This window comes from Piliocolobus tephrosceles, chromosome 2 (genome assembly GCF_002776525.5).
Source record: "Piliocolobus tephrosceles isolate RC106 chromosome 2, ASM277652v3, whole genome shotgun sequence".
NCBI classification, from domain to species: Eukaryota; Metazoa; Chordata; class Mammalia; order Primates; family Cercopithecidae; genus Piliocolobus; species Piliocolobus tephrosceles.
Genome location: NC_045435.1, coordinates 83358807 through 83384096, shown reverse-complemented (window position 1 = coordinate 83384096; position 25290 = coordinate 83358807). Strand labels below are relative to the sequence as shown.

At 46.8% G+C, this 25290-nt stretch overlaps 1 protein-coding gene across 9 annotated transcripts in view; it reads right to left on the bottom strand.

Annotated features, from left to right (window-relative positions):
• Positions 1 to 25290, bottom strand: part of RFT1 (RFT1 homolog) — a 67095-nt gene that overhangs the window by 19225 nt on the left and 22580 nt on the right. For 4 of the 9 annotated variants that reach the window (XM_023189540.2, XM_023189543.2, XM_023189547.2 and 1 more), the window contains 6 exons: positions 20217 to 20267; positions 18476 to 18606; positions 16428 to 16572; positions 11390 to 11495; positions 3667 to 3916; positions 2821 to 3346 (listed from right to left, as the gene is read on the bottom strand). In XM_023189540.2, the coding sequence (XP_023045308.1) occupies positions 3179 to 3346; positions 3667 to 3916; positions 11390 to 11495; positions 16428 to 16572; positions 18476 to 18606; positions 20217 to 20267 (851 nt within the window). In that variant the 3' untranslated portion in view covers positions 2821 to 3178. Of the gene's footprint in view, positions 1 to 2285; positions 3347 to 3666; positions 3917 to 6820; positions 6872 to 11389; positions 11496 to 16427; positions 16573 to 18475; positions 18607 to 20216; positions 20268 to 25290 lie in introns of those variants that run through there. The other 5 variants (XM_023189542.1, XM_023189546.2, XM_023189549.2 and 2 more) reach the window with 5 other exon arrangements.

Below are 25290 nucleotides of genomic sequence, written 5' to 3'. Positions count from 1 at the left end.
GTTACTTACCCACCCTCCTTATGAAATCAAAGAATTTTTGTCCCTTTTGGAGGGAGAATGGGTATGAAAGAAGAAAGGTCTTTACAAAAGTGTAAAGAAAATATTTCATTTCTTTTTAAACCAGGGGACTGATGTGAAAGTAGCAACAGGAATGCATGATTTAAAAACAAATGTGCCTGGTCTGGAATCCCAGCACTTTGGGAGGCTGAGGCAGGAGGATCACTTGAGCCCAGGAGTTCAAGGCAACAGTGAGATCCAGTCTCTACAAAAAAAAATTAGAAATTAGCTGGGTGAGGTAGCACACACGTGTGATCCCAGCTACTCAGGACACTGAAGTGGAAGGATTGCTTGAGCCCAGGAGTTTGAGGCTGCAATGAGCTATGATGACACCACTGCACTCCAGCCTGGGTGAGAGGACAGAGTGAGACCTTGACTCTGAAAAGAAAAGAATAAAGACAGGAGGGAGGAGGGGCCCCGCTTGAATCAGGTTGGGAAGTGGCTGGGAGCAGGGCAGAGTAGTGGCTCCAGAGCCAGAAGTTGCCGTCAGGTAAGCATTAAACAGTGCAGCAGCAGCTCCCCACTGAGAGACCCCAAGCCAAATCTGAAGTGACCAACACTTACGTGTGGCCAGAGGAGCACAGGAAGTCAGAGATACTGTTCTTCTCACTAACGAAGACTCCTTCCTTTCATACAGGTTGTGCCTCAGAGACTTGTTTCCATGGAGAAGTAGCCTCACGATATTTTAAGTGGTATTTAAAGCCAAAAGTATGATTTCCCTCCCCAAATCTGCTTGGGTAAAGCGAGGCAGGCTGGCCCACATGTATGCAAGCTCCCTGAGGCAACAGGTGTGGCTCTAGGGGATCCAGCAGGGGAAATGCCAGAGGCCTGGTCAGGTTCAGCTGAGCTTTAGGGAGGTGCCAGAGGCAGAGAACCGCAGAGGACCTGCTGCCAAAGTGCTGACAGCCCAGGCGGCAGGTGCTAGTCTTGGGAAAACTCGCAGCCACAGGCACGACTCTCCCTAGACACAGGGAAGTAGGACATGGGAGGAAGCCCTGGGCTGCCTTCGCAACTGGCTGTCTTTCAAGAGGAGCTGGCCCTGACAGCATCATTAGGCCAACAGCAGGGGAGGGATGACAGCACTGCCTTCAGACATAGACCCTCTCTCAAGCTGAGAGAGTATCAGCCTGGGGAGTCCTGCTCCCAGAGGCCACGGAGTCACAAGGCTGCTGGTGGAACAGCAGCTCTGTTCCTGGAGCAGAGAACAGGCATGAGCATGACTGGTCCTGGGCCTGCTGTGAAGGAAGACAATGGGGCATGTCAACCTTGGTGGCATCAAAGCCATGTGGGCTTGCCAGAAAAGCCAATCTCAGAGCCCTCCTACTGGGAGACAGAGATCCTGAAAGCCTGGAGTGGGTCCGGGGAAGCCACATTCTGACTTGCAATCCAGGTGATTCCGAGGCAGGTAGAATGAGGATCATGCTTGAGTCTGGGGTCATGTGGGCATGGGATAGGGGCAGGGTTCTGGGAGGGTGATCAGCAGCTGCAGAGAAGCAGCTCATGAGGACTGAAGGTCCCTTTCTGTGGATGCCAGGACAGAGAACGGACATGGGAGGGAAGGAAGACTGCCTTGTGTGTGTGCTCCACCTGACCCCACGGGACCATCCATTTTTCTGAGCTGGCCTGACCTTACCCTATGAAGGCATGACTGAGGCCATGCTTTGGAGGTCCTCTAATTGCTCAGGACACCTTGCATTTAGCTGCTTTTCTCCCACTTAGTGCGAAGCGTTCTCCCTCTGAGTAGATTAAAAACCTGCCAGGGTGACTGGGCCCCAGTCTTGCTATGCTGACAGGTCTTGATCCTTAGCCCCTGGGTACTGGCTCTGGGCAAGCAGATTTAAATACATGCATTTTAATGCATGATAGCAGTTGCCCTTACTGATCCTCTCTCTCTGGGTGTAGACACAGAAGGTTTGGGGCACTGAGTGAGAGGATTATTAACATCCAAGTTATAGTTTGTGCATGTAGTTCTGAGGGGGGTTAATATCCAAAAGGAATGAATACATTAATGAAAAAAGAAAAAACACTTTACACTCCAGAACACTGCTCATGATCTCACCTGCAGGGTGCAGGCTGCAAGGTGCAGAACGCCTGGGCTCACACTGTAGCCTGCAGCACCAGGCCCCCATGCCTGCCACTCTTGTCCTGGGGCTGGAATTTGGTTATATTGATCAGTGCTGGAAATAATGGGTCAGCAGGAGGGGCCTGACTCAGTAATACTTGCCATATAGAGTTTGCCCTGTCTTATTCTGAAGATAAAAAAATACATCTGTTAAATCTTATCTGTCACCATTGCAATTCCCATGTGAGAAGTTACAGAAAGCTGCAAAGCAGTATTCCCTTCAGAGACAAAGTGGCTCAACTGGATCACAGTTTTCTTCAAAGTCTGCCTCTTGCAAGTGGCCAGGCCAGGAGTCTCCAGCCAGCTTTAACCCACCCTTCAGTTAACAAATCTTGACAGCCCACTCTGGGTCAACTATGTGCTGACCCGGGGCGGCGGGGAACAGTGTGATCAGGACAGGCAAGATTCTCCCTAACTCACTCTGGGAAATGTGATCTGAAAACCTTTCTGGTTTCATTTCTTGGATTTCTCACTGAGTAGCATTTTTCCTTCTCTAAAAACTCAGACCACAGTGTTGACACAGAGAAAGCCACAACTTCAGGGCCACACTCTGTTTTCATGTGGTGAATGAAAGAGAGGGGTCTCGCTCTCTCTTTTACAGAAGTTCAAAATTCCTCTGAAGGGTAAAATCGTTGCATCTCTTTTTCTGGGCCAGATAATTATTAACAATTAAGACATAGTTTGTTGGAGCATGTAGCTCCAAAGGCCAATCACACTCAAAAGGAATGAGTACATTAGTAAAAGAGAAAATAAAATGATGAAAAAACTCTATTATTTTTAAAGGGCTTTTTGGTCTTCACTTAAAAATGAAACACCTCCTCCACATTTCAGACTTCGATTGGTCACAGGTGTCTCATGTTTTCGCTGGTGCCTCACCTCCGGGCTTGCTGTCACTCCGCTGCAGAGCCCTCGGCGGGGCTCTTACACAGAATATGTGTTCCACCCACAGAACTGCCCATAGCTGGTCCAGGTGCCTCAGGTGTCCAGGCTTCCCTGAAGTCACGTCATTTTGTCAGTGCGTCTGGGCACACCTAACTGAGTCCTGAGGAAATGGATCAGCTTGGTCTCCGTGAGGAATGCTGTCCCGAGAGTTGCTCCCAGACAGAAGGCCCCCACAGCAATGTGTGCCAGTCTGGCTGGCCAGCCCTGCTCACAGCAGAGGAACACCTGGGAAAGAAACAATTGTCAGTGGCTGTTCCTCAGTCTATACCTCCTTCCTCTGGGACCAGCCAGGGAAAGCAGCTGTGGTTCCAGCTTCTAAGTCAGATAAAAGGTATAACAGCCATACTGCAGGTCCATTCTCTCCCTAATGGCAACATTCTCTTGTCACATCTATCAGAAGATGCTGCCCTAGAGGCCTGGGGAGGGGACAGGAAGAGGCAAGCACTTGTCCAGTTGGTTTAGGCAGGGCAGGAAGGGGAGGCCAAGCAGGAGGGACAGCGGGGCAGCTGCAGGAGCATGTGGCATGATGGCTCAGGGAGTCTCACCTCCGAAACAGCAGTAACCCCACCGCCGAGGGCAAATGCCCCGAGCAGGACCGGCGACAGGCGCAGGCCAGCCAGGGGTCTGTGGGGGCTCCTTCGGTAGTAGCGGTGGATGAAGCAAAGGCTCTGTGTGATCCGAATGCCCATGTTAAAGCAGTTGGCCAAGATGAAGCCCACGCTGCCACACCAACGGGTCAAGAGATAGGATAACACCAGGAATGAGGAGGACAGGGCCAGCATCACAAAATTGTACCTGGGGAGGAGACAGGCAAAGCAGGGCAGTGGGGACCTCGCCCCGGACAAGGCTGCTCCCAAAACAGCGGCCACGAACATCACCTCACAGAAAGAACCTGTGTTCCCACAATCCAGGTTTTCATAACATTGAATGCTACATGGAGACCATGAGAATGTCCCTGTCCCCTAACCCTGAACAGAAGGGTAAGAAACAACTCAAGAGATGTACGTTTTTTGAAGATAATAATTGGTTAGTTAAGTGACACTTTGTGATCAAAACATAAAAACCCTGTTCAGCTCAAGTCCTCAATGTGAGATACAAGAATGTGACCAGGGTAATAATTAGATATTGGATGCTAAGTCTGTGACAGGCCCTGTGAGGAGTGCTGGGGACACACTGGTGAATGAACACACATGGGCCTTGCCCTGCAGAGCTTGGATTTATTTCACAGACAAGGGAAGCAGCACAGAGAGGCTGAGTAATCTGCCTCATGAGTGAGGTAACACTCAGCCGGACTTCTGACCCCTAAGCTTCAGTACCTCACACCACTGCCCTTGGGAGATGCAGCTCCCAGTAACCTTGGGCAGTAGATACCATTCAAAGCAAATGACTGGCCTCCAAAATGAAATGGGAACTGAACCAAAGCCTGGATCACCTTTGCTGTTTTCCAGACTCTTACATATCCTCACTCCCACTCCCTGTATCTCTAGAGCTCTTCGATCCTAGTGCTTCTTGCACTTCTCTGATTTCAAAGCAGCACATCACTTAGTTATCTTCAGTTCTCCAAAAAGAAAACAGATTCTCAGCAAACACAAAATAGCTGCCATAGTCCTCCAAAAGGCTTGTACAGCCAAGAACAAAATCCCCCAGCCTCTGGTTTCTGCCTAGCACCAAGCAGGCACTCTAAGTATACAGCTGTTGAGGGCACCAAACTTTTAACATCCTCAAGCCATGTCTGCTGGGTTAGAAAACCTCAGAGGCCACCACCCAGGTTCTGCACATGAGGGGTGGTAAGAAAGCGTAATCCAGCTGGGTGCGGTGGCTCACGCCTGTAATCCCAGCACTTTGGGAGGCCGAGGCAGGCAGAGCACGAGGTCAGGAGATTGAGACCATCCTGGCTAACATGGTGAAACCCTGTCTCTACTAAAAATACAAAAAATTAGCTAGGTGTAGTGGCGGGCACCTGTAGTCCCAGCTACTCAGGAGGCTGAGGCAGGAGAATGGCGTGAACCTGGGAGGCGGAGCTTGCAGTGAGCCGAGATCGCGCCACTGCACTCCAGCCTGGGCAACAGAGCGAGACTCTGTCTCAAAAAACAAAAAACAAAACAAAAAAAAAGAAAGCGTAATCCCAGTGCTTTGGGAGGCTGAGGTGGTGGGAGGATTGCTTGAGGCCAGGAGTTCGAGATCAGCCTGGACAACATAGCTAGTAGACTCGTCTCTACAAAAACCAGTAAAAATTACCCAGGGATGGTGGCCCACACCTGCAGTCCTAGCTACTCGGGAGGCTGAAGTGGAAAGATCGCTTGAGCTTAAGAGTTTCAGATCAGCCTGGGCAACGTCATGAGACCCTGTCTCTACAAAAAATTTAAAAAACTAGCCGTGATACACACCTGTTGTCCCAGCTACTTGGGAGGCTGAGAGAGGAGGAAGGCTTGAGCCCAGGAGTTCAAGGCTATGGTGAGCTATGATCATGCCACTGCACTCCAGCCTGGGCAACAGAGCAACACCCTGTCCCAAAATATAATGATGACTTAAAAATGCATATGGCTGGCCTTCACCACCAGAGTTACTGATTCTGCAGGGTGTGGGAGGAGGCCCTAGAACTTGGCCAGTACCCTAGAACTATGCTTGTAATCCCAGCACATGGGGAGGTTGAGGCAGGAGAATTGCTTGAGGCCAAGAGTTTGAGATCAGCCTGGACAACATAGTGAGACCATGTCTCTACCAAAAAGAAAACGGAAGGCAAGCCACTGCATCCTCCGAATGCCCAGGTATAGGTCCTTGGCTGATTCAGGCCAAGGTGCTGTGTGCTGTGGAGATACGCTTTATCAAAGTGGTTGGTAAAAATACTACACACACACACACACGCACACACACACACACACACACACTACCATACTCCAACAGGAGAGATGTGCTTTTATCCGGAGTTCCAGAGAGGGAGTTCATTTGCTTTTCAGTCCAGAGAGAGTCTCTTTTAATGAAGTACAAGAGCCTGTACCTCACAAGGGAAGTTTTTTCACTACTAATCAGTAATCAGAAAGGTCAACTTCAGAACAAGCCACTCAAATGGGACCCATCATAGACCAGTACTTTGACCTCTTTTCCACAAAGCAGCAGAGATATGTAACCCGTTTTTCAGAAGCTATCTCAGAACCGTCTACTATACCAATCCTTGGAGTTTAAGTCATAGATTCACAAACTTTTAGCTATCCTTCCCCAACTCCCAGTAAAATAACAATAGTGAATAAAACCGATAGTTAATTCATGCTAATTCAAGCAGAGACGCATTCAACAGCACAGCCTCTTTGGCATGGCCATCTGAGAGGAGCTGATGATGGGGTCCATTGTCTGCCACTACAAGAGAGCTCTGCAGCTGCTGAACTTTCCAGAATTCACAAATCTATAGCCTTAAAGGCCTAATCCACTTCAGGAAAAAATGAGAATTTAAAAAATGCAATTAAAATATCACTTTTTTGGCTGGACGCGGTGGCTCACGCCTGTAATTCCAGCACTTTGGGAGGACGAGGCGAGTAGATTGCGAAGTCAAGAGATCGAGACTAGCCTGGCCAACATGGTGAAACCCTGTCTCTACGAAAAACACAAAAATTAGCTGGGCGTGGTGTGCGCACCTGTAGTCCCAGCTACTCAGGAGGCAGAGGCAGGAGAATTGCTTGAACCCGTGATGCGGGGGTTGCAGTGAGCCAAGATCACGCCACTGTACTCCAGCCTGGAGACAGAGCGAGACTCCATCTTAAAAAAAAAAAAAAAAAATCAATGTTTAAAATCAAAGCAAAATTATTAATCAGTGACAATATGACTGTCCTGTAAGGTTTGGTTAACATAAACAGTAAATTATTTATGAATGCTTATTTCTCCATGGTCCCAAGAAAATACTGGACTTAAAATTAGGCGTATTAAAAGATGGATTGGCTGGGCACAATGGCTCATGCCTGTAATCCCAGCATTTGGGAGGCTAAGGCGGGCAGATCGCTTGAGCCCAGGAGTTGGAGACCAGCCTGGGCAACATGGTGCCCAGAGACTCCGTCTCTACAAAAAATACAAAAATTAGCTGGGCATGGTAGTACACACCTGTAGTCTCAGCTACTCAGGAGGCTGAGGTGGAAGGATCGATTAAGCCTAAGAGGTCAGGCTGTAGTAAGCTATGATTGTACCACCACACTTCAGCCTGGGTGACAGAGTGAGACCCTGTTTCAAAAAAAGTAAAAAAAAAAGATGGATGGTCGAGGATATCAACTCTAGCAGCACCTGAAGCAGTTCCCAGCAGGTGCTGGTTGAATACATCAAGGCACAGCCATATAATGGAACCTTCACAGCCATGAAAAGGATGGCACTGATGTCTTATGTGCCAAAGTGAGAAGATCATACCCATCCTTCATTTGACAGTTATGGAGTCCACTTTGGCACTCAAAGCTCAAAGGCCAACAAATCAGACAAAGGAGCTGTCAATCTTGGGCCTTTATACAACTGATCTCTCTGCCTAGAAGGCTCTGCCCCCATCTTAGACCACCTTCTTGGTCATCCTAAATGCCGCTGTGCTATAGGGGCCTGCCTAGCACACCCGATCTAAAGGGCCCCTACCACTCACTATATACCCATTTTTCATTCTCAGCACATCACATTTTCTTATTAATTTACTTGTTTGTTATCTGCCTCCCCACCATCAGCTCCAGGAGAGCAGAAATCCCATCTGTCTTATTCATTGCTGTATTCCTAGAGCTTAAAACAATGCCTGTTAGAGAGTAGATGCTCAAACCTATTTGTGAAATGAAAGAAAATTAGACAGCCTTAACAAAACAACAAAAATTATTCTATAAGGCATAATGAAAAATCCATTAGTCAAATTCTATATATATTATAAGATTATTTTAAAAAGGCAACCAGGCCAGGCATGTTGGCTCACGCCTATAATCCCAGCACTTTGGGAGGCCGAGACGGGCAGATCACCTGAGGTCAGTTTGAGACCAGGCTGGCCAACATGGTGATACCCCGTCTCTACTAAAAATAAAAAGAAAATTAGCTGGGCATGGTTGCACACCTGTAATCCCAGCTACTCGGGAGGCTGAGTCAGGAGAATCACTTGAACCTGGGAGGCGGGGGTTGCAGTAAGCCGAGATCACACCACTGCACTCCAGCCTGGGCCACACAGCAAAACTCTGTCCAAAAAAAAAAAAAAAAAAAAAAAAAGTAACCTGCAATTCAAAGGATGTTTTAATATTTCATATACAACCAAATGCTCTATTTTTTTTGTTTTTTTTTTTGGGGGGGGGGGGCAGAATCTCTCTGCGGCCTAGGCTGGAGTGCAATGGCGTGATCTCTGCTCACTGCAACCTCCGCTTCCCAGGTTTAAGTGATTCTTGTGCTTCAGCCTCCCAAGTAGCTGGGATTACAGGTGCGCACCACTACGCCCAGCTAATTTTTGTATTGTTAGTAGAGACGGGGTTTCGCCATGTTGGCCAGGCTGGTCTCGAACTCCTGACCTCAAGTGATCCACCCACCTTGGCCTCCCAAAGTGCTGGGATTACAGGCGTGAGCCACCGTGCCCAGCCCAAATGCTGTTTTTATTCAGAAAAACACTGGTTAACCTTAAGTTGGTTAAGTAAAATGCCTGCTTTTTTTCTATTCAGAATCTGAAATGTCCAATGTAAAGTCATTATAACTGATTGTAACAGTTAACTAAGCTATCCAATTCTACTATAAAAATCCTTGCTAGAGTTTTATGTCTGTTAAAACTCACAGGGATTAAAAAAAAATGCTGACGTCTGTGATGAGCCCAGGTGCTCCATGTGCTCAGACCAGGCCCAGGCGCTGGAGCCAGGGGCCCAGAAAGAACTGGAGCTATTGTGTTTTATACACATCTCAAAACTGCACTTAATGTCACATTTTACTCCCTTAGGGGAGGTGAGTTACCCCACATGGGAACTACACTAGAAGGTGCTCTGGGCTCTGTTTTTTCTCTATGTTGACTAATAACCATGAAAATAATTTTCCAGATGTTTATATACTATTGAAATTCCATTACAACTAACTTAAAAAGTTGTTTCCTTTGGTTCAATACAATATAAGAGAAAAGAAAGCAACCAGTCACTGTCCATATTCCCTCACAATTTGGTTGCAATTTATAAAAACATTTTAAATGGGTTTTTGATTCACCCCTTCAACACTAACACTGAAGTTACCGTAACAAAATTCCCTTCAAGGAGATACACTCCTAGTCCCGCTCTTTCCACTCTAATAGTGCCTCATTTCACATGTTTCCAATTATATTTTTAAGTTATTCAACGTTAGAAGCAGCTTTCAAATAAAAACATTGTATTTTCAAAGCTAAATTGAAATAGATTTTTTCATCCATGGGGAAAGAAGAGGATAGACTCAAAGCAGTTCTACTCTACAGCTATAAATTTAACTATCTGAGGTGAAAACCACATCCAGACCACTATTTTAAAACCATGGGTTGTGACCTACTACTAGGCTGGGAAATCAATTTAGAGGGTAACAGCATGGCATTTTTGAAAAACAAAATAGAAGACAGAGTAGAAAGCATCAGTGTGTCCTGTGCATAACTGGGGTACTTCCTGCCTTGTGAACTCATGTCTCAGTCACACACACCTAAGTGCGTCCTGGGTCACATTGCTCCGTGTCGTTTTTACCATGACAGCTGGTCTGGCCCAGCAGTTGCCAAAGCCCTAGAATCAGAATTGCCTATAGCTGTGTAATAAACAGATTCCCTGGCTCAAGCCTTCTAAGATTCTAATTCAGCTGGGCTGGGAGTGGACCAGAAATTCCTAGAAGAATCTCATCAATCTGGACTGAGACCTGCTCGTCTGGACTCTAGTTCTCAGTCACTGTGTAGCAAGCAAAGTCCCCAAGCTTTTACATGAGCCAGCCCAGGAAAGGACACACACAGAGGAGGGGGAAGGGTCCCCATTTGAGATATTCCTTCCCCATCCCACCTCACGGCCAGGCCTCTGAGGGCCCTCACCAGCACTCAAGGTTACAGAGGCAGCAGGAAAACCCCCATGGGCCCCTGGCTTCGAGGCAGTAAGAAAATGAGGGCCAGTCACCCCATCATCTACTCCTGCCCTTGCTACGATTTCCCTCTCTCTTCTCCTCAGCATCACCCTCTAGCGATGCCTTAAGATGCTGCCTTACTTTTTTTTGGTATTTGGTACACAAGAGCTGGAGGATCCTGGGTGTAGGCCAAATACACTTAACCAGGAAGAGTTCACATCAGAATCACTGAGGAGCATTCAAAAAACACACATATGCCCAGGAGCCTGCTGAGACTATGGCGTGGTAGGAGAGACGGGGCAGAAGAAGGGCAGCCAAGAATCTGCATTTCTAACAAGCTTCATGGGAGATTTTAACTCATAATCAGTATTTTTTTTTTTTTTTTTTTTTTTTGGAGACGAAGTCTCACTCTTGTCCCCCAGGCTGGAGTGCAATGGTGTGATCTGGGCTCACTACAACCTCCACCTCCCGGGTTCAAGCAATCCTTCTGCCTCAGCCTCCCACGTAGCTGGGATTACAGGCACCTGCCACCATGCCTGGCTAATTTTTGTATTTTTAGTAGAGATGGGGTTTCACCATGTTGGTCAGGCTGGTCTCGAACTCCTGACCTCAGGTGATCCACCCGCCTTGGCCTCCCAAAGTGCTGGGGTTAGAGGCGTGAGCCACCGCGCCCGGCCCACAATCAGTATTAAGAACCACTGGTAGGGATTCCAGGATGGGAATCCTGATCTGGAGTCAACAGTTGAGAAAAAATTATGGCAAGATGTATGTGTGTATTTGGACTTTTCTCAGGAGAAGCGTCACAAAATCCCTGAGATTCTCGAAGACCCACCATTCAGGTTCTCAGGGGTAGGAATGTGCATCTTGAAGAAGCTCCTCAGTAACTTACTGGAGGACCACTCTTCTGGGGTGAGCAATGAGGTGGAGGAATGGAAATCTAGCTTGTCTGGTGCCTGACTCTGCAAACCTGGACTAATGTAACCTTTCAGAGCCAATGTTTCTCCTCCACAATGGGGAGGCAAAGAGTAGTTGCTGTCTCCCAGCCCTACGGTGGGGAGCACTTGCTGAACCATGCTGGCGCCACAGAGATCCCAGGGAAGCACCACACTGGTGGACTAAGTGTTGCCTCTCTAACAACCATGTGTAAATGCATGTTCAGAATGAAAAGCAAAAAGCTTGACAAGTTACTTCATTTTGGCTGAAGGCCATGATTAAAGGTGTACCTGCTAGGTTACCCACCTGTCGACCTCCTCTTTGCTCATAGCAGCAAATGTGAAACATTCTGTCACTCCATTGATGGCAAGCAGGAGAACATAGAAACAGTAGGAACGCAGCAAAACAGGACCTGCAAGGAAACAACTCACTGAGACTCCACAGCCCAATCAGAAGGCCCACATGTAACCTCAGTGCTGCTGAGTACCCAGAGAACCAGAACCAGACTATGAGGTCTGCTGGTATTAGCAATGGACAGACTGCATGCTCAAGCTCAGGGTCTTAATTTTATCTAGGATTCCCAGCATTCTACGGCATTGTCTAAATAATCCGCAAAAAACAAAAGGACAGGCTGGGCATGGTGGCTCATGCCTGTAATCCTAGCACTTTGGGAGGCCAAGGCTGGCAGACTGCTAGAGCCCAGAGATTCGAGACTAGCCTGGGCAACATGATGAAACCCTGTCTCTACCAAAACTACAAAAGTTAGCTGTGTGTGGTGGGCATGCCTGTAGTCCCAGCTACTCAGGAGGTTGAGATGGGAGGATCACTTGAGTCTGGGGAGGTCAGAGCTGCAGTGAGCCATGATAGTGCCACTGAACTTTTTTTTTTTTTTTTTTTTGAGACGGAGTCTTGCTCTGTCGCCCAGGCTGGAGTGCAGTGGCCGGATCTCAGCTCACTGCAAACTCCGCCTCCCGGGTTTATGCCATTCTCCTGCCTCAGCCTCCTGAGTAGCTGGGACTACAGGCGCCCGCCACCTCGCCCGGCTAGTTTTTTGTACTTTTTTTTAGTAGAGACGGGGTTTCACCGTGTTAGCCAGGATGGTCTCGATCTCCTGACCTCGTGATCCGCCCGTCTCGGCCTCCCAAAGTGCTGGGATTACAGGTTTGAGCCACCGCGCCCGGCCCTAAGTCTGTTCACTTTTTTCATCAGCATGAATAGGCCTGGTGGTTTGAACTCAAAGTCACTAGTGACTTTGTTAGTTAACGGAATGTCAGTTGAGCAGGTCCTAAAGAAAAGACCTTTAACAAATGCCCAGGGCCCAGGACCAGCAGAAAATTACACAAATCCAAAGTGAGAACCAGTGCCCGTAATGGTATTTTCTTCTAAAACAAAGTAATGCAGTTCTGGGCCGGGCGCGGTGGCTCAAGCCTGTAATCCCAGCACTTTGGGAGGCCGAGACGGGCGGATCACGAGGTCAGGAGATCGAGACCATCCTGGCTAACACGGTGAAACCCTGTCTCTACTAAAATACAAAAAATTAGCCGGGCGTGTTGGCGGGCGCCTGTAGTCCCAGCTACTCGGGAGGCTGAGGCAGGAGAATGGCGTGAACCCGGGAGGCAGAGCTTGCAGTGAGCTGAGATCAGGCCACTGCACTCCAGCCTGGGCAACAGAGCGAGACTCCGTCTCAAAAAAAAAAAAAAAAAAAAGTAATGCAGTTCTATAGCTATCAAGCTTCGGAAAAATCTTCTAACCAGAGAACAGGAGGCTTATGAATGGGATTGATTCCCCCCTTTTAAGAAGGCCATAATCAAGCACCTAATAAAATAAACATACACCTAACCTACGACCCAGCAATTGCACCCCTAGGTATACACCCAACAGAAATGAACACACATGTTCACAAAAACACTTACACAAAAACATCTGTAGTAGTTTGATTCATAATAGCCAAAACTGACCATCAACAGAAGAAAGAATAAACAAAACGTGGGCCATCCACACAAAGGAATACTTAGCAAGAAAAGATAATAAAAATCACTGATCTATGTGAAACCATGGGGGGAAGAATCTCAAAAACTTTGTATTGAAGGAAATATGCCAAATGCAGGAGCACGCATGCTGCATTTCATTGATATGAAATTCTTTTTAAAAATAAATACTGATCCATGGTGATAGAAATCAGATTTCTTCTGATTTCTTTGCCTCTGAGGTGGAGTGGGGCAGTTGACTAGAAAGGTCCCAAAAGAACTTTCTAGGGAAATGGAGATATTCTATATCTGACTCTGTTTGGTAGTTACATGGGACTTTTTGTACATATTTGTCAAAACTTATCAAACTGTACTCTTAAAAGAACAGCATTTTACTTTATGTAAATTATACCTCAACAAAGGAAAAGAAAAAAAAAAGTAACCACTAAAAGAAAAGGAGGGGGGACTGAAGTTCCGGAGTCTTAAAATCTGGAATTCATTCAGGGTTTATGAAAGCTGTTTAATATAAAAGATCTCCATGCTGTGGGAACCTAAACAGTTTTATGGCAGTCACAAAATTATAAAAGGAATACTAACAGGGCAGCCCTGATGCCCAACAAAAAACCATTTTCCACGGCCCTGTCTCAGATTCCATGTTTATCACCTCACATTGCATTTTGCTTGTCAAGCTGCTGCAGGAAGCAGCCTGGCCCCTACCCCAGCTGACTCCAGGAAAGGAGGCGGGGACCACGCTTTGCACCCAGGAGACTCAAGGCTATGCTCAAGCGTGCCTCCTGCTTCTCCCCATCCTCCTCTCCCTGGCAGAAGCAGAGAGGAGTGGCAGGCCTCCTTACCTGGCAACTGAACGCTAATGGCACAGGTGGGCCCATCAGTAGGTGAACAGTGGGCTGTTGTGAGGCATGGAGAGCAACAAAAACTCTGGTGCGAAGCAGTGACTCACGTAAAGGGTTTTGCATCCATTTGGGGAATTCAAGAACGGAACCAACCTTCGACAGTAGACTGAATTGAGAGGTATTTTAGGTTGAACTGTCCCCCCAAAATAGATATGTTGATGTCCTGACCAGCGGTACCTGAGAATCTGACCTTATTTGGAAACAGGGTCTTCATGAAGAAAACTGAGTTCAAATGAGGTCATTAGGGCAGGCCCTGATCCAATATGACAGGTGTCCTTATAAAAAGAGGAAACTTGGCCGGGTGCAGTGGCCCATGCTTATAATCCCAGCACTTTGGGAGGTCAAAGGGGGGCAGATCACCTGAGGTCAGGAGTTTGAGACCAGCCTGGCCAACACGGCGAAACCCCGTCTCTACTAAATATACAAAAACTTAGCCGGGTATGGTAGGGTGTGCCTGTAATCTCAGCTGCTCGGGAGGCTAAGGCGGGAGTCTCTTGAACCCGGGAGGTTGCAGTGAGCCGAGATCGCACCACTGCACTCCACCCTGGGTGACAGAGTGAGACTTTGTCTCATTAAAAAAAAAAAAAAAGTGGAGGAAACTTGCACACTGAGGCAGACATGTGCAGGGGGATGAGGACGTGAAGAGCGCAGGGGGAAGACAAAGAGAACACAGCCGTGTGACCGCAGTGCTGCAGCTGCAAGTCAAGGAACGCCAGGATGCCAGCAACCACTAGAAACTAGAAGAGGCAGGAAGGGGCCTCTCCTTGAGCCTTCAGAGATAACACGGTCCTGGCCATAGCTTCATTGTGCACTTCTGGTCTCCAGAACTGATGGACAATATGTTCTGTTGTTTAAAGCCACATAGTCTGTGGTACTTTGTCCTGGCAGCCCTAGTTCATTAAGACAAGGGGATAGAGAAGGAAAAAGTAAAAGGCAGAGGGGCAAGAGAGAAGCACCTAAGAGAGAAATGTGAGAAATCTTGGGGAAATTCTGTGCATGTTTGGGTTTTGCTTAAGGATAGCAAAGCTAGGTGTTCTGTGAGTTACCAAGAAAAAAGAAAAGAAAAAGCAAAGCAAAGCTAGGTGTGAGAAAGATTTCTAAGAAAAGCCTCCAGAACACTTACAAAGCCCCTAATTAAATACAGTGCTAATCCCAAACAATGGAAGAGAAGTCACACCGCTACACAAAAGCCTGTCTGTGCTGTGTCCGAGTCCCACATCTGGAGATGGCCAGTACAGCTCACAGGTAAGTAGTCTACTTCCAGGGTGAAGACAAAGACAAGTACACAACTGAGGACAGTAGTGTTGTGAGTTCCACTTTCAAAACTAAGATGATGGGCTGAGTCATGATAACGATGGGACAGCCCCTCCTTGAGGCAATGCCCTGTGATTGGTGACATTAAAGGCTGCTCCTTTGTGATTGCTTTCTAAAGGGGAAGAGCTGCTATAGAATAGTTGAATTCCCAGTCTCTGCCCATAAACTTACTAATGCCTTCCTAATGAGGCCTCCCGCAGCTGCCTGATGGAAATGTACTTCTCACAGCACAAGCCCCAGGGAGCTGCAAACCACTTCATTGGTTTCACAGCAGGTGTTTCTCCAAACTTAATGACCTTTGCTCTGGTATAGAAGCTTGGCCCTTCTTCCCCTAACACTGAAAGTTTGGGCCCCATTGTAGTGGAGACTAAAACATGCTAGTGAACTTGTAAAATGGCATTTGACAAAGCCCTTTATATTGAGATGGGGCAGCAGAAAGAAGTCCTCAGGGTTCTTGTCCAGTGACCTGAGAAATTAAAAACATCTTTGCTGAACCCAAAATGAAACACTGCAAATGGACTGCCAGCTTACAGCCCAGCACATTTTGAAATTGGTGAAGTCCCCAAGGCCCAAGAAGTGCTGTGAGATCCTCAGCGGTCTGGTGTTTCAAAATTAGACACATTGAATACTTTTCTTCTTCAAAAACTGAGAGTCACTGGATTAAATATACCCTTTTATTTGCAGAGATCAATTTTTTTCTCTGCAAATGGCTTTGGGTTATCCTTCAGAGGCTTTTATGCATCAGGCTGGGAGATTTATGTGGCATTTACTATCTTCAGATGTGTTTAGTACCAAGTGGGGACTCATTACCGCCTGCCCTCTGCCTTCCTCCCTCACCCCAGAGGGAGCACAGGGAAGCGCTTGGCAAAACACATTCTAGGCCCGAGAGGAAAGCCAACAGCAAGGAGAAGTCCTAATAACTTATTCAAGTGAGGCTGGGGAAGCTGATTGTCCTGGCGCCAAAGCCCCTGCCTATACCTTGAGTGTGTGTCTGGAGTTGAAAGAGGGGAACAGTCCCACAGCCCCCGCCACCAGTTTTCCCTACACCGACACAGATATCAACTGTGTGTGCACAAGTTCTTGAATTTCGTGACTCTTCTATTTCTGTTGGGAAATCAGAAAAAAATCCAGAAAAACTCTTGTGCGTACCGGATCCTGAGCTAAGCATGGCCCCTCCGTAGATATCCAGAGCCAGCTGAGAATAGGCAAAGCCAAAAACAGTGATGGTCAGGCCGGCCAGCAGGGCCAGCTTGAGCAGGGACTCCAAGACTGCAGCGGCCACAGCAACGTCCTCCTGGGGCCAGGGAAGAGGGAAGGAAGTTGGATGAATCATGAGCTGAAGAAAACCTTCACCCTTCATGTCTGGCCTTCTCGCTTCACTGTTTTTCAGTTCACTCTTCCAAAGACGTGATGGATATCACTATTTTTTTGGTAGTGTGTTTGTTTTCACGTCAATTATCAAATGAAGGAAGAAGTGTGTGTCTCCTTGGGTAGTAAGGGGGAGGGTTAGTTTCCAATTCACTTGGGATAAATTGTTTCAAATATTGCTTAGGAAACACCCGCTTTCCCCTCTGATATTTATTTATTTTATTTATTTTTTAATAGAAATAGAGAAGGGAGTCTCACTGTGTTGGCCAGGCTAATCTCAAACTCCTGGCCTCAAGCAATCCTCCTGCCTTGGCCTCCCAAAGCATGAGGCTTACAGGCATGAGCCACCGCACCAGGTCACTAATATTTATTCTTTTTTTTTTTTTTTTTTTTTTTTTTGAGACGGAGTCTCACTCTCACCCAGGCTGGAGTGCAGTGGCACAATCTCGGCTCACTGCAAGCTCTGCTTCCCGGGTTCACGCCATTCTCCTGCCTCAGCCTCCCAAGTAGCTGGGACTACAGGTGCCCACCACCACGCCTGGCTAATTTTTTGTATTTTTAGTAGAGACGGGGTTTCACCGTGTTAGCCAGGATGGTCTCGATCTCCTGACCGAGTGATCTACCCACCTTGGCCTCCCAAAGTGCTGGGATTACAGGCATGAGCCACTGTGCCCGGCCCTAATATTTATTCTTAAATGTGCAGCAACTTTTCATATACACTAGCCAGCTCTGTGCCTCTCCTACTAAACATTCCAAAATTATGATGTTACTGTGAATGTACTCTTAGGAAAATATTCCTAAATCAGACTGAGTACCAGATTAGCTCATTTTGAGATATTGTACATAAACTGTATTTTACTAAATATCGTCTTCGACATGCAAGAGGCTGAACTAGCTTGCTATTCTAAAAGTCAGACATTTTCAGTGGTTTTGGAAAAAGTGAAGCTCCTACAACCATATATGCCTAGATTAAAATCTCTTCTTCTGTATTTACCAACCTGAGTATATAGAATCTTATAGTCAGAGTGTAGCTCTGGGCACGTCCCAGTTGTAAGAAGCTTAAACAACTGGTGTGGTGAGTGAAAGCCAACAACCACATCCTCTCCTCCCTTGATTAGCCTGGCTCCAAATTCTGCGTCCTTTGGCTCTTGAGACTCTGAGGATAGGGGAGGCATTCTTATGCCTAAGACTAGCCCATGGCTGGGCATCTGCAGGGCAATGGGGACAGCTTTAGAGTCCTGAGAGGGCTGGATCAAGAGTAAGGTCACATGGCCGGGTATGGTAGCTCATGCCTGTAATCCTAGCACTCTGGGAGGCTGAGGTGGGCAGATTGCCTGAGGTCGGGAGTTCAAGACCAGCCTGGCCAATATGGCAAAACCCCATCTCTACTAAAAACACAACAATTAGCTGGGTGTGGTGGTGCATGCCTGTAGTCCCAGCTGCTCATCAGGAGGCTGAGGCAGGAGAATTGTTTGAACCTGGGAGGTGGAGGTTGCAGTGAGCCAAGGTCATGCCACTGCACTCCAGGCTGGGCGTCAGAGCAAGACTCTATCTCAAAAAAAAAAAAAAAAAGAGAGAGAAAGGTCACAAAGAATATAACAAAGGGGTGAGAAGGAAGGGACAGCCAAGAGCAAAGGGAGAAGGCCATGAAAGAAGAGGTGAGCCCTGGGTCCCGCTATCATATAGAATGTAATAGAAGAATGAAATCTATAAGAAAATTCCTGATCAAACAGAAGAGAAACAGACTGCTTCACATTCCTATTCCTATCTGTTTGTCTTGCAATTAAAGGGAGAACTCACTTGAGAGATGATATAAGAACCAACACTACCTGCTTCTGAAGTGTGGCATCCTTTTCCCTCTCCAGCACCTTAGCAAAAAATATATAAAAACTTTCCTCTATGGGCTGGAAAATTAATCTGGCCACAAGGGAGCCAAGATTATTCACTATATCATACACACCTACAAAACAAAAAAGAAGAAACAACAATCATGTTGGTTTTTCTACTTTAATTTTCTTTTCTTTTTTTTTTTTTTTGAGACAGAGTCTCACTCTGTAGCCCGGGCTGGAGTGCAGTGGTCGGATCTCAGCTCACTGCAAGCTCCGCCTCCTGGGTTTATGCCATTCTCCTGCCTCAGCCTCCCGAGTAGCTGGGACTACAGGCGCCAGCCACCTCGCCCGGCTAGTTTTTTTGTAATTTTTTAGTAGAGACGGGGTTTCACCGTGTTAGCCAGGATGGTCTCGATCTCCTGACCTCGTGATCCACCCGTCTCGGCCTCCCAAAGTGCTGGGATTACAGGCTTGAGCCACCGCGCCCGGCCTTTTTTTTTTTTTTTTGAGATGGAGTCTCGCTCTGTCGCCCAGGCTGAAGTGCAGTGGCGCGATCTCGGCTCACCGCAAGCTCCGCCTCCCGGGTTTATGCCATTCTCCTGCCTCAGCCTCCCGAGTAGCTGGGACTACAGGCGCCCACCATCTCGCCCGGCTAGTTTTTTGTATTTTTTAATAGAGACGGGGTTTCACCGTGTAGGCCAGGATGGTCTCGATCTCCTAACCTCGTAATCCACCCGTCTCAGCCTCCCAAAGTGCTGGGATTACAGGCTTGAGCCACCGCGCCCGGCTCTACTTTAATTTTCACAGCACTATTAAAATTGTTATTTAATATTTCATTAAAGTTTATCTTCAGATAATTATAGATTCACACAGAGTTACAGTGGCCGGGCATGGTGGCTCTTGAGTCTATTCCCAGCACTTTGGGAGGCCAGAGTGGGTGGACTGTTTGAGCCCGGGAGTTTGAGATGAGCCTGGGAAACACGGAGAAACCCTGTCTCTACAAAAACGGAAAAAATTAGCCAGGCATGATGGTGTGCATTTGTAGTCCCAGTTATTTGGGAGGCTGAGGTGGGGGGAATCACCCAAGCCGAAGCCCAGGAAGTTGAGGCTGCAGTGAGCTGTGATGGTACCACTGCACTCCAGCCTGGGCAAGAGAGTGAGACCCTGTCTCAAAAAAAAAAAAAAAAAAAAAAGGAAGTAATAGAGGGATCCCATATACCTTTTATCCAGTGGTAACATTTTGTAAAACTGTAGTACAATATCACAGCCAGGATACCAACATTGATACAGTCAAGATACAGAATGCTTCCATCAACAGTACTTTCTTATACAGGTCATTAATGCAAAGTTGATGTTTTTCTATTTGATTTCCATTACTTTAGTATTACAATAAAAGATAAAAATGAAAATACTAAAAGACTACGTAGCTACATAAACATGCGGCAGATTCTTGTGGCTGTGATGGTGAGCTCCCTTTTCTCCTCTCTTGGCACCTCCCACCCCCCAAAATGAACACCAGAGCTCTTAGGAGGCGAACTAGAGGGCCGGGGTCTCACCAGAACACCTGCCACCAAAGTCATATTGGAGGGCACGGTCAGCACAAAGACCTACAATTTACAATCTTCAGGATTTTTTTTAATCTTCAGGTTCATCTTTCATTAAATATATCAGAGAAAAATGTTAGGAAGTATCTATTAATAGTATTAACCTTTAATTAAAACACTACAGAACTTCATCTTACCCTGATCACCAAAATTCAATACGTTCAAAAATGTCATCACATATCGCTCGCCTATAAACAAAAAAGCAAAATAATTAGCAATGCCAAATGCACATTACTTTATTGTTTCCTTTCTCTTACTAGCTATCAACTTTTCCAGCTGACAAATAAAGGAGAAATATTAGATAATCAGTTAAAGACATGTCCTTGTCCTAATGTTGATTTCAAATAATCTCAAAGTAACAATTTGGAAAGTGCTGAAGACTTCATTGACAGAGAATCTCCAAGCCAGTAATATTAAAAATAAAAAATAAAAAAATAAAAAAGTCTAAAAATAAGTTTTTAAAAAATATATGGAGATTATTAAATGTTAATAATGAAAATGACGGTACCAAGTTTTTTCTTTTTGAGACGGAGTCTTGCTCTGTTGCCCAGGCGGGAGTGCAGTGGCGTGATCTTGGCTCACTGCAAGCTCCATCTCCCAGGTTCACGCCATTCTCCTGCCTCAGCCTCCCGAGTAGCTGGGACTACAGGCGCCCGCCACCTCGCCCGGCTAATTTTTTGTATTTTTAGTAGAGACGGGGTGGTCTCCATCTCCTGACCTCATGATCCGCCGTCTCCGCCTCCCAAAGTGCTGGGATTACAGGCGTGAGCCACCGCGCCCAGGCGATGGTCCCAAGTTTTAAGGGGAGGTCAGATAATCTGCACGTAAATTATCTGTGAAGCGTCCATGATTATATCCACAAGCTTATCCAAGGGCTCCTCAGGGGTGGAGACAGCTTTCTGGGGCTGGCAAGGCATTAGACTGTCTTAGATTTGAATCAGGAACTCAGGCCTGAGGGGGGCAGAAGTAACAGCACATACATTTTTGCTACTACAAAAATCAGGCCTGAGTTCATGATTCAAATGTAAGACAGTCTAATGCCTTCAAAGTGAAGACACCAGCCAGAGCCCCCTTCCCCCTGGCTTTCGTGAAGCTTCTCATCTATGAGGAAAAAGTGTTGACCACTATGGAAAAACAGTGCCCACGCCCTGAAGGGCAAATTCTCACCTCCTAGTAACTTGCTCAAAAAGGAAAGCATCAAGAGGCTGGAAGCAGTGAGGATCTTCTCTCAAGACTTTCTCCCACCTGCCTCTCTCTCCAAGCCCCTGCCACTGTGTTTGTGGTAGGGATCACTGTGGGTCCTCATAGGCCTGTGTCTCTGTGCTGCTTGGATCCACCCTCACTGCTAACAGTTCCAGCTTCTGCAAATACAGTTTTGTTTTGTTGTTGTTGCTTTTATTTTTTCTGAGACTGAGTCTTGCTCTGCTGCCCAGGCTGGAGTGCAGTGGTGCCATCTCAGCTCACTGCAAGCTCTGCCTCCCAGACATAAGAGATTCTCTTGCCTCAGCCTCCCAAGTAGCTGGGATTACAGGTGCCCACCACCACGCCCAGCAATTTTTTTTCTTTTTTTTTTTTGTATTTTTAGTAGACGGGTTTCACCATGTTGGCCAGGCTAGTTTCAAACTCCTGACCTCAAGTGATTCACCTGCCTTGGCCTCCCAAAGTGCTGAGATTACAGGTGTGAGCCACTGCGCCCAGCCTCAAACACAGCTCTTAAATCAGTCTCTGCTTTCATATTTTTTTTTTAGACGGAGTCTTGCTCTGTCACCCAGACTGGAGTGCAGTGGCACAATCTCATTCACTGCAACTTCTGCTTCCTGGGTTCAAGCGATTCTTCTGCCTCAGCCTCTCGAGTAGCTGGGATTACAGGCACCTGCCACCACGCCCAGCTAATTTTTTCAGGTTTTAGTGAGAACGGGGTTTCGCCACGCTGGCCAGACTGGTTTTGCACTCCTGACCTCCCGCCTCAGCCTCCCAAAGTGCTGGGATTACAGGTGTGAGCCAATGCACCCGGCCTGCTTTCATATCTTTAAATGGCTCTTTTTTTTTTTTTTTTTTTTTTGAGACAGAGCTTCAGTCTTGTCACCCCGGCTGGAGTGCAATGGCGTTATCTGGGTTCACTGCAACCTGTGCCTCCTGGGTAGCTGGGATTACAGGCGCCCACCACCACGCCCAGGTAATTTTTGTATTTTTAGTAGAGATGGGGTTTCACTGTGCTAGCCAGGCTGGTCTCAAACTCCTGACCTCAGGTGATCTGCCCTCCTCTGCCTCCCACAGTGCTGGGATTACAGGCGTGAGCCACCGCGCCTGGCCAAAACGGCCCTTTAATGTTTGCAAAAAGTCCAGGCTCCTTAATTCTGTATTTGTGGGCTTTTAAACACTGACCCCAAGCTATCATTTTGGCTTCCCTTCGTCAACCTCACTCTCATCACCCTGTCATCTTCTGCTGCACCCTACCTCCCAGGTTTTAGCCCTCCAGCTGCTTTGAGTCAGGCTGGACCCGCCTTGGCTTTTGTCATTCTCACCACCTAGAGTGTCTTTTCTGCAGGGCCCTCCCTGTCTTTTGGCAGAATAGGCTCTCCTTCCTACATTCTATAAACTCCCTGAGGGCAAGAGCCCCTCTCAGTCATCTCTATGACCCTGGTTTCCTAGCAAAGCTCTAGGAAATGAGTTTCCAAGTACTACACCCCTCACAGCCCAGAAACAGTTAACCACACAAATGTCTGTGTCTTTGGTGAGAGAATGAAATGCTTGAGGCCATGGCCTGTTACTCATTCATCTCAGTATTCTCAGCACCTGGCATACTGTTCAGGAAATGTGGGGGCAGAAGTAACAGCACATACATTTTTGCGACTACAAAAAGTGATTTCAGGCCCAGCTCAGTGGCTCATGCCTGTAATTCAGCACTTTGGGAGGCCGAGGCAGGAGGACTGCTTGAGTCCAGGAGTTCAAGACCAGTCTGGGCAACATCACAAGACCCTGTCCCTACAAAAAATTTAAAATATTAGCTAGGCGTAATGGTAGGTGCCTTGCCTGTAGTCCCAGCTACTTGGGAGGCTGAGGTGGGAGGATCACTTGAGCCTGAGAGGTCAAGACAGCAGTGGTGTTTGCACCACTGCATTCCAGCCTGGGTGACAGAGTGAGACCCTATCTACAAAAAAACAAAAAACAACAACAAAAAAAAAAAAAAAAACAGGGATTTCAACTTTTTTAGAGCTGTAGTTTTAAAAATATAACGGGCTGGGGGCAGTGGCTCACGTCTGTAATCCCAGCACTTTCGGAGGCTGACGCGGGTGGATCACGAGGTCAGGAGATCGAGACCATCCTGGCTAACACAGTGAAACCCCATCTCTACTAAAAATAACACAAAAAATTAGCTCAGCGTGGTGGTAGGTGCCTGTAGTCCCAGCTACTCGGGAGGCTAAGGCAGGAGAATGGTGTGAACCCGGGAGGCGGAGCTTGCAGTGAGCAGAGACAGTGCGCCGCTGCACTCCAGCCTCGGCGACAGAGCGAGACTCTGTCTCAAAAAAAAAAAAAAGAAAAACAAAAATATAACGAATCTGAGGATCTCAGTCGGGCAACTTCCTTATTTCACAGCCACAGAAATGGAGGCCCTGAGAAGTTCCTAATGGCACTCTGCCAGTCAGGGAGTCAGGCCAGGGGGATCCACCCATGGAGAAGGCTCCTGGCACCGCATTCAGGTTGAGCTCTGGAGGCTTCTGTTTGCAGTAAACTTAAACCAGCTGCTGCAAAGACATGTCTAGAGACATGTGTTGTCTGCAATCCAGAAAACCAATTTAGGGCCATCACTTGGACTGGATCCATTCCTCAAACTCATTAAAACTGCTCTTAAAACCTTGGAAGGAAAAAAGTGCATATGAGCAACTGCCCTTTCCGAAACTCCCTCCACCGATTTTCCTGTTCTTACAACAACATGAACTATCATCATACACCATTTCACAATAGTTACCTTGTTGCCTTTTCTTACTCCATTCACAAATACATGCACAGCCCTCCTATGCCAGGCCACAGGGAGGCAGTGGCAGTGGTGAACGGCACACTCCCTGCTCTCCAGGAGCTAAGTGCTCAGGCCCTTCACTCAGCTCTTCCGAGGCTTCTGACTCTCCCTTCCCCAAGAAGGCCTCGGAACAGTTTCATTTTTGTAATAGCAAAGTTATAAGGTTAGGCTAGAAACATGTGGGCACTCTCAAAGATCAGAGAGCCCTCAGACACTGCCTGGTCCTATCCCCTTGTTCACAGACGGGGAAAGTGAGGCATAGGGGGAGCTGCTTTTCTTTGGAAACATAATGAACAAAAAATACTGATGGGGGGAAAATAAAATACCAAGATAACGACAGTTGTATTAGAATGCTAGTATTATTTTTTCTATGTTCTTATTTTTTTTTATGGGACTATATTTTATAATTAAAAGATAATTTTTAAAAAGATTAAAAAATACATTCAGTAATAGGTACATGGATATGAAATATATATGGAGAGAAACTACCACCTTCAGCAACATAATAGTTGCCTTAAAATCTCATTTTTCTAATTAAAGCTGGGTACAAATAAACCAACACATATACATACAAAAACCAAATGTGATTCCAGCCCCTTGCTGGCCCTCCACATTGAGCTCTGTCATAGGAAAACTGAAAAGACCAAAGTCTGACCAAACTCTCATACAAGCGCATTTTGTTGTTTAAGAAAATAAATCCCAGTCAGGCGCAGTAGCTCACACCCATAATCCCAGCACTTTGGGAGGCCGAGGTGGGTGGATCACGAGGTCAGGAGATTGAGACCATCCTGGCTAACATGGTGAAACCCCCATCTCTACTAAAAATACAAAAAAATTAGCCGGGTGTGGTGGTGGCGCCTGTAGTCCCAGCTACTCAGGAGGCTGAGGCAGAAGAACTGCATGAACTCAGGAGGCGGAGCTTGCAGTGAGCCAAGACGGAACCACTGCACTCTAGAGCCTGGGCGATGGAGCAAGACTCCATCTCAAAAAAAAAAAAAAAAAGATAAAAATAGTTTTATGTAACTGATATAATACTTTTATAATAAACTCATAAAAATCATATAACATGGGGTTTTGGAGTTAGACCTGGATCCCAATTAAGCTGTTCCTTGTTACTATAAAACGCTAAAGAAGTTCTGCAACCTCACTGACTCTCAGTTTCCTCATCCATAATGAAGGGGAATAATATCTTT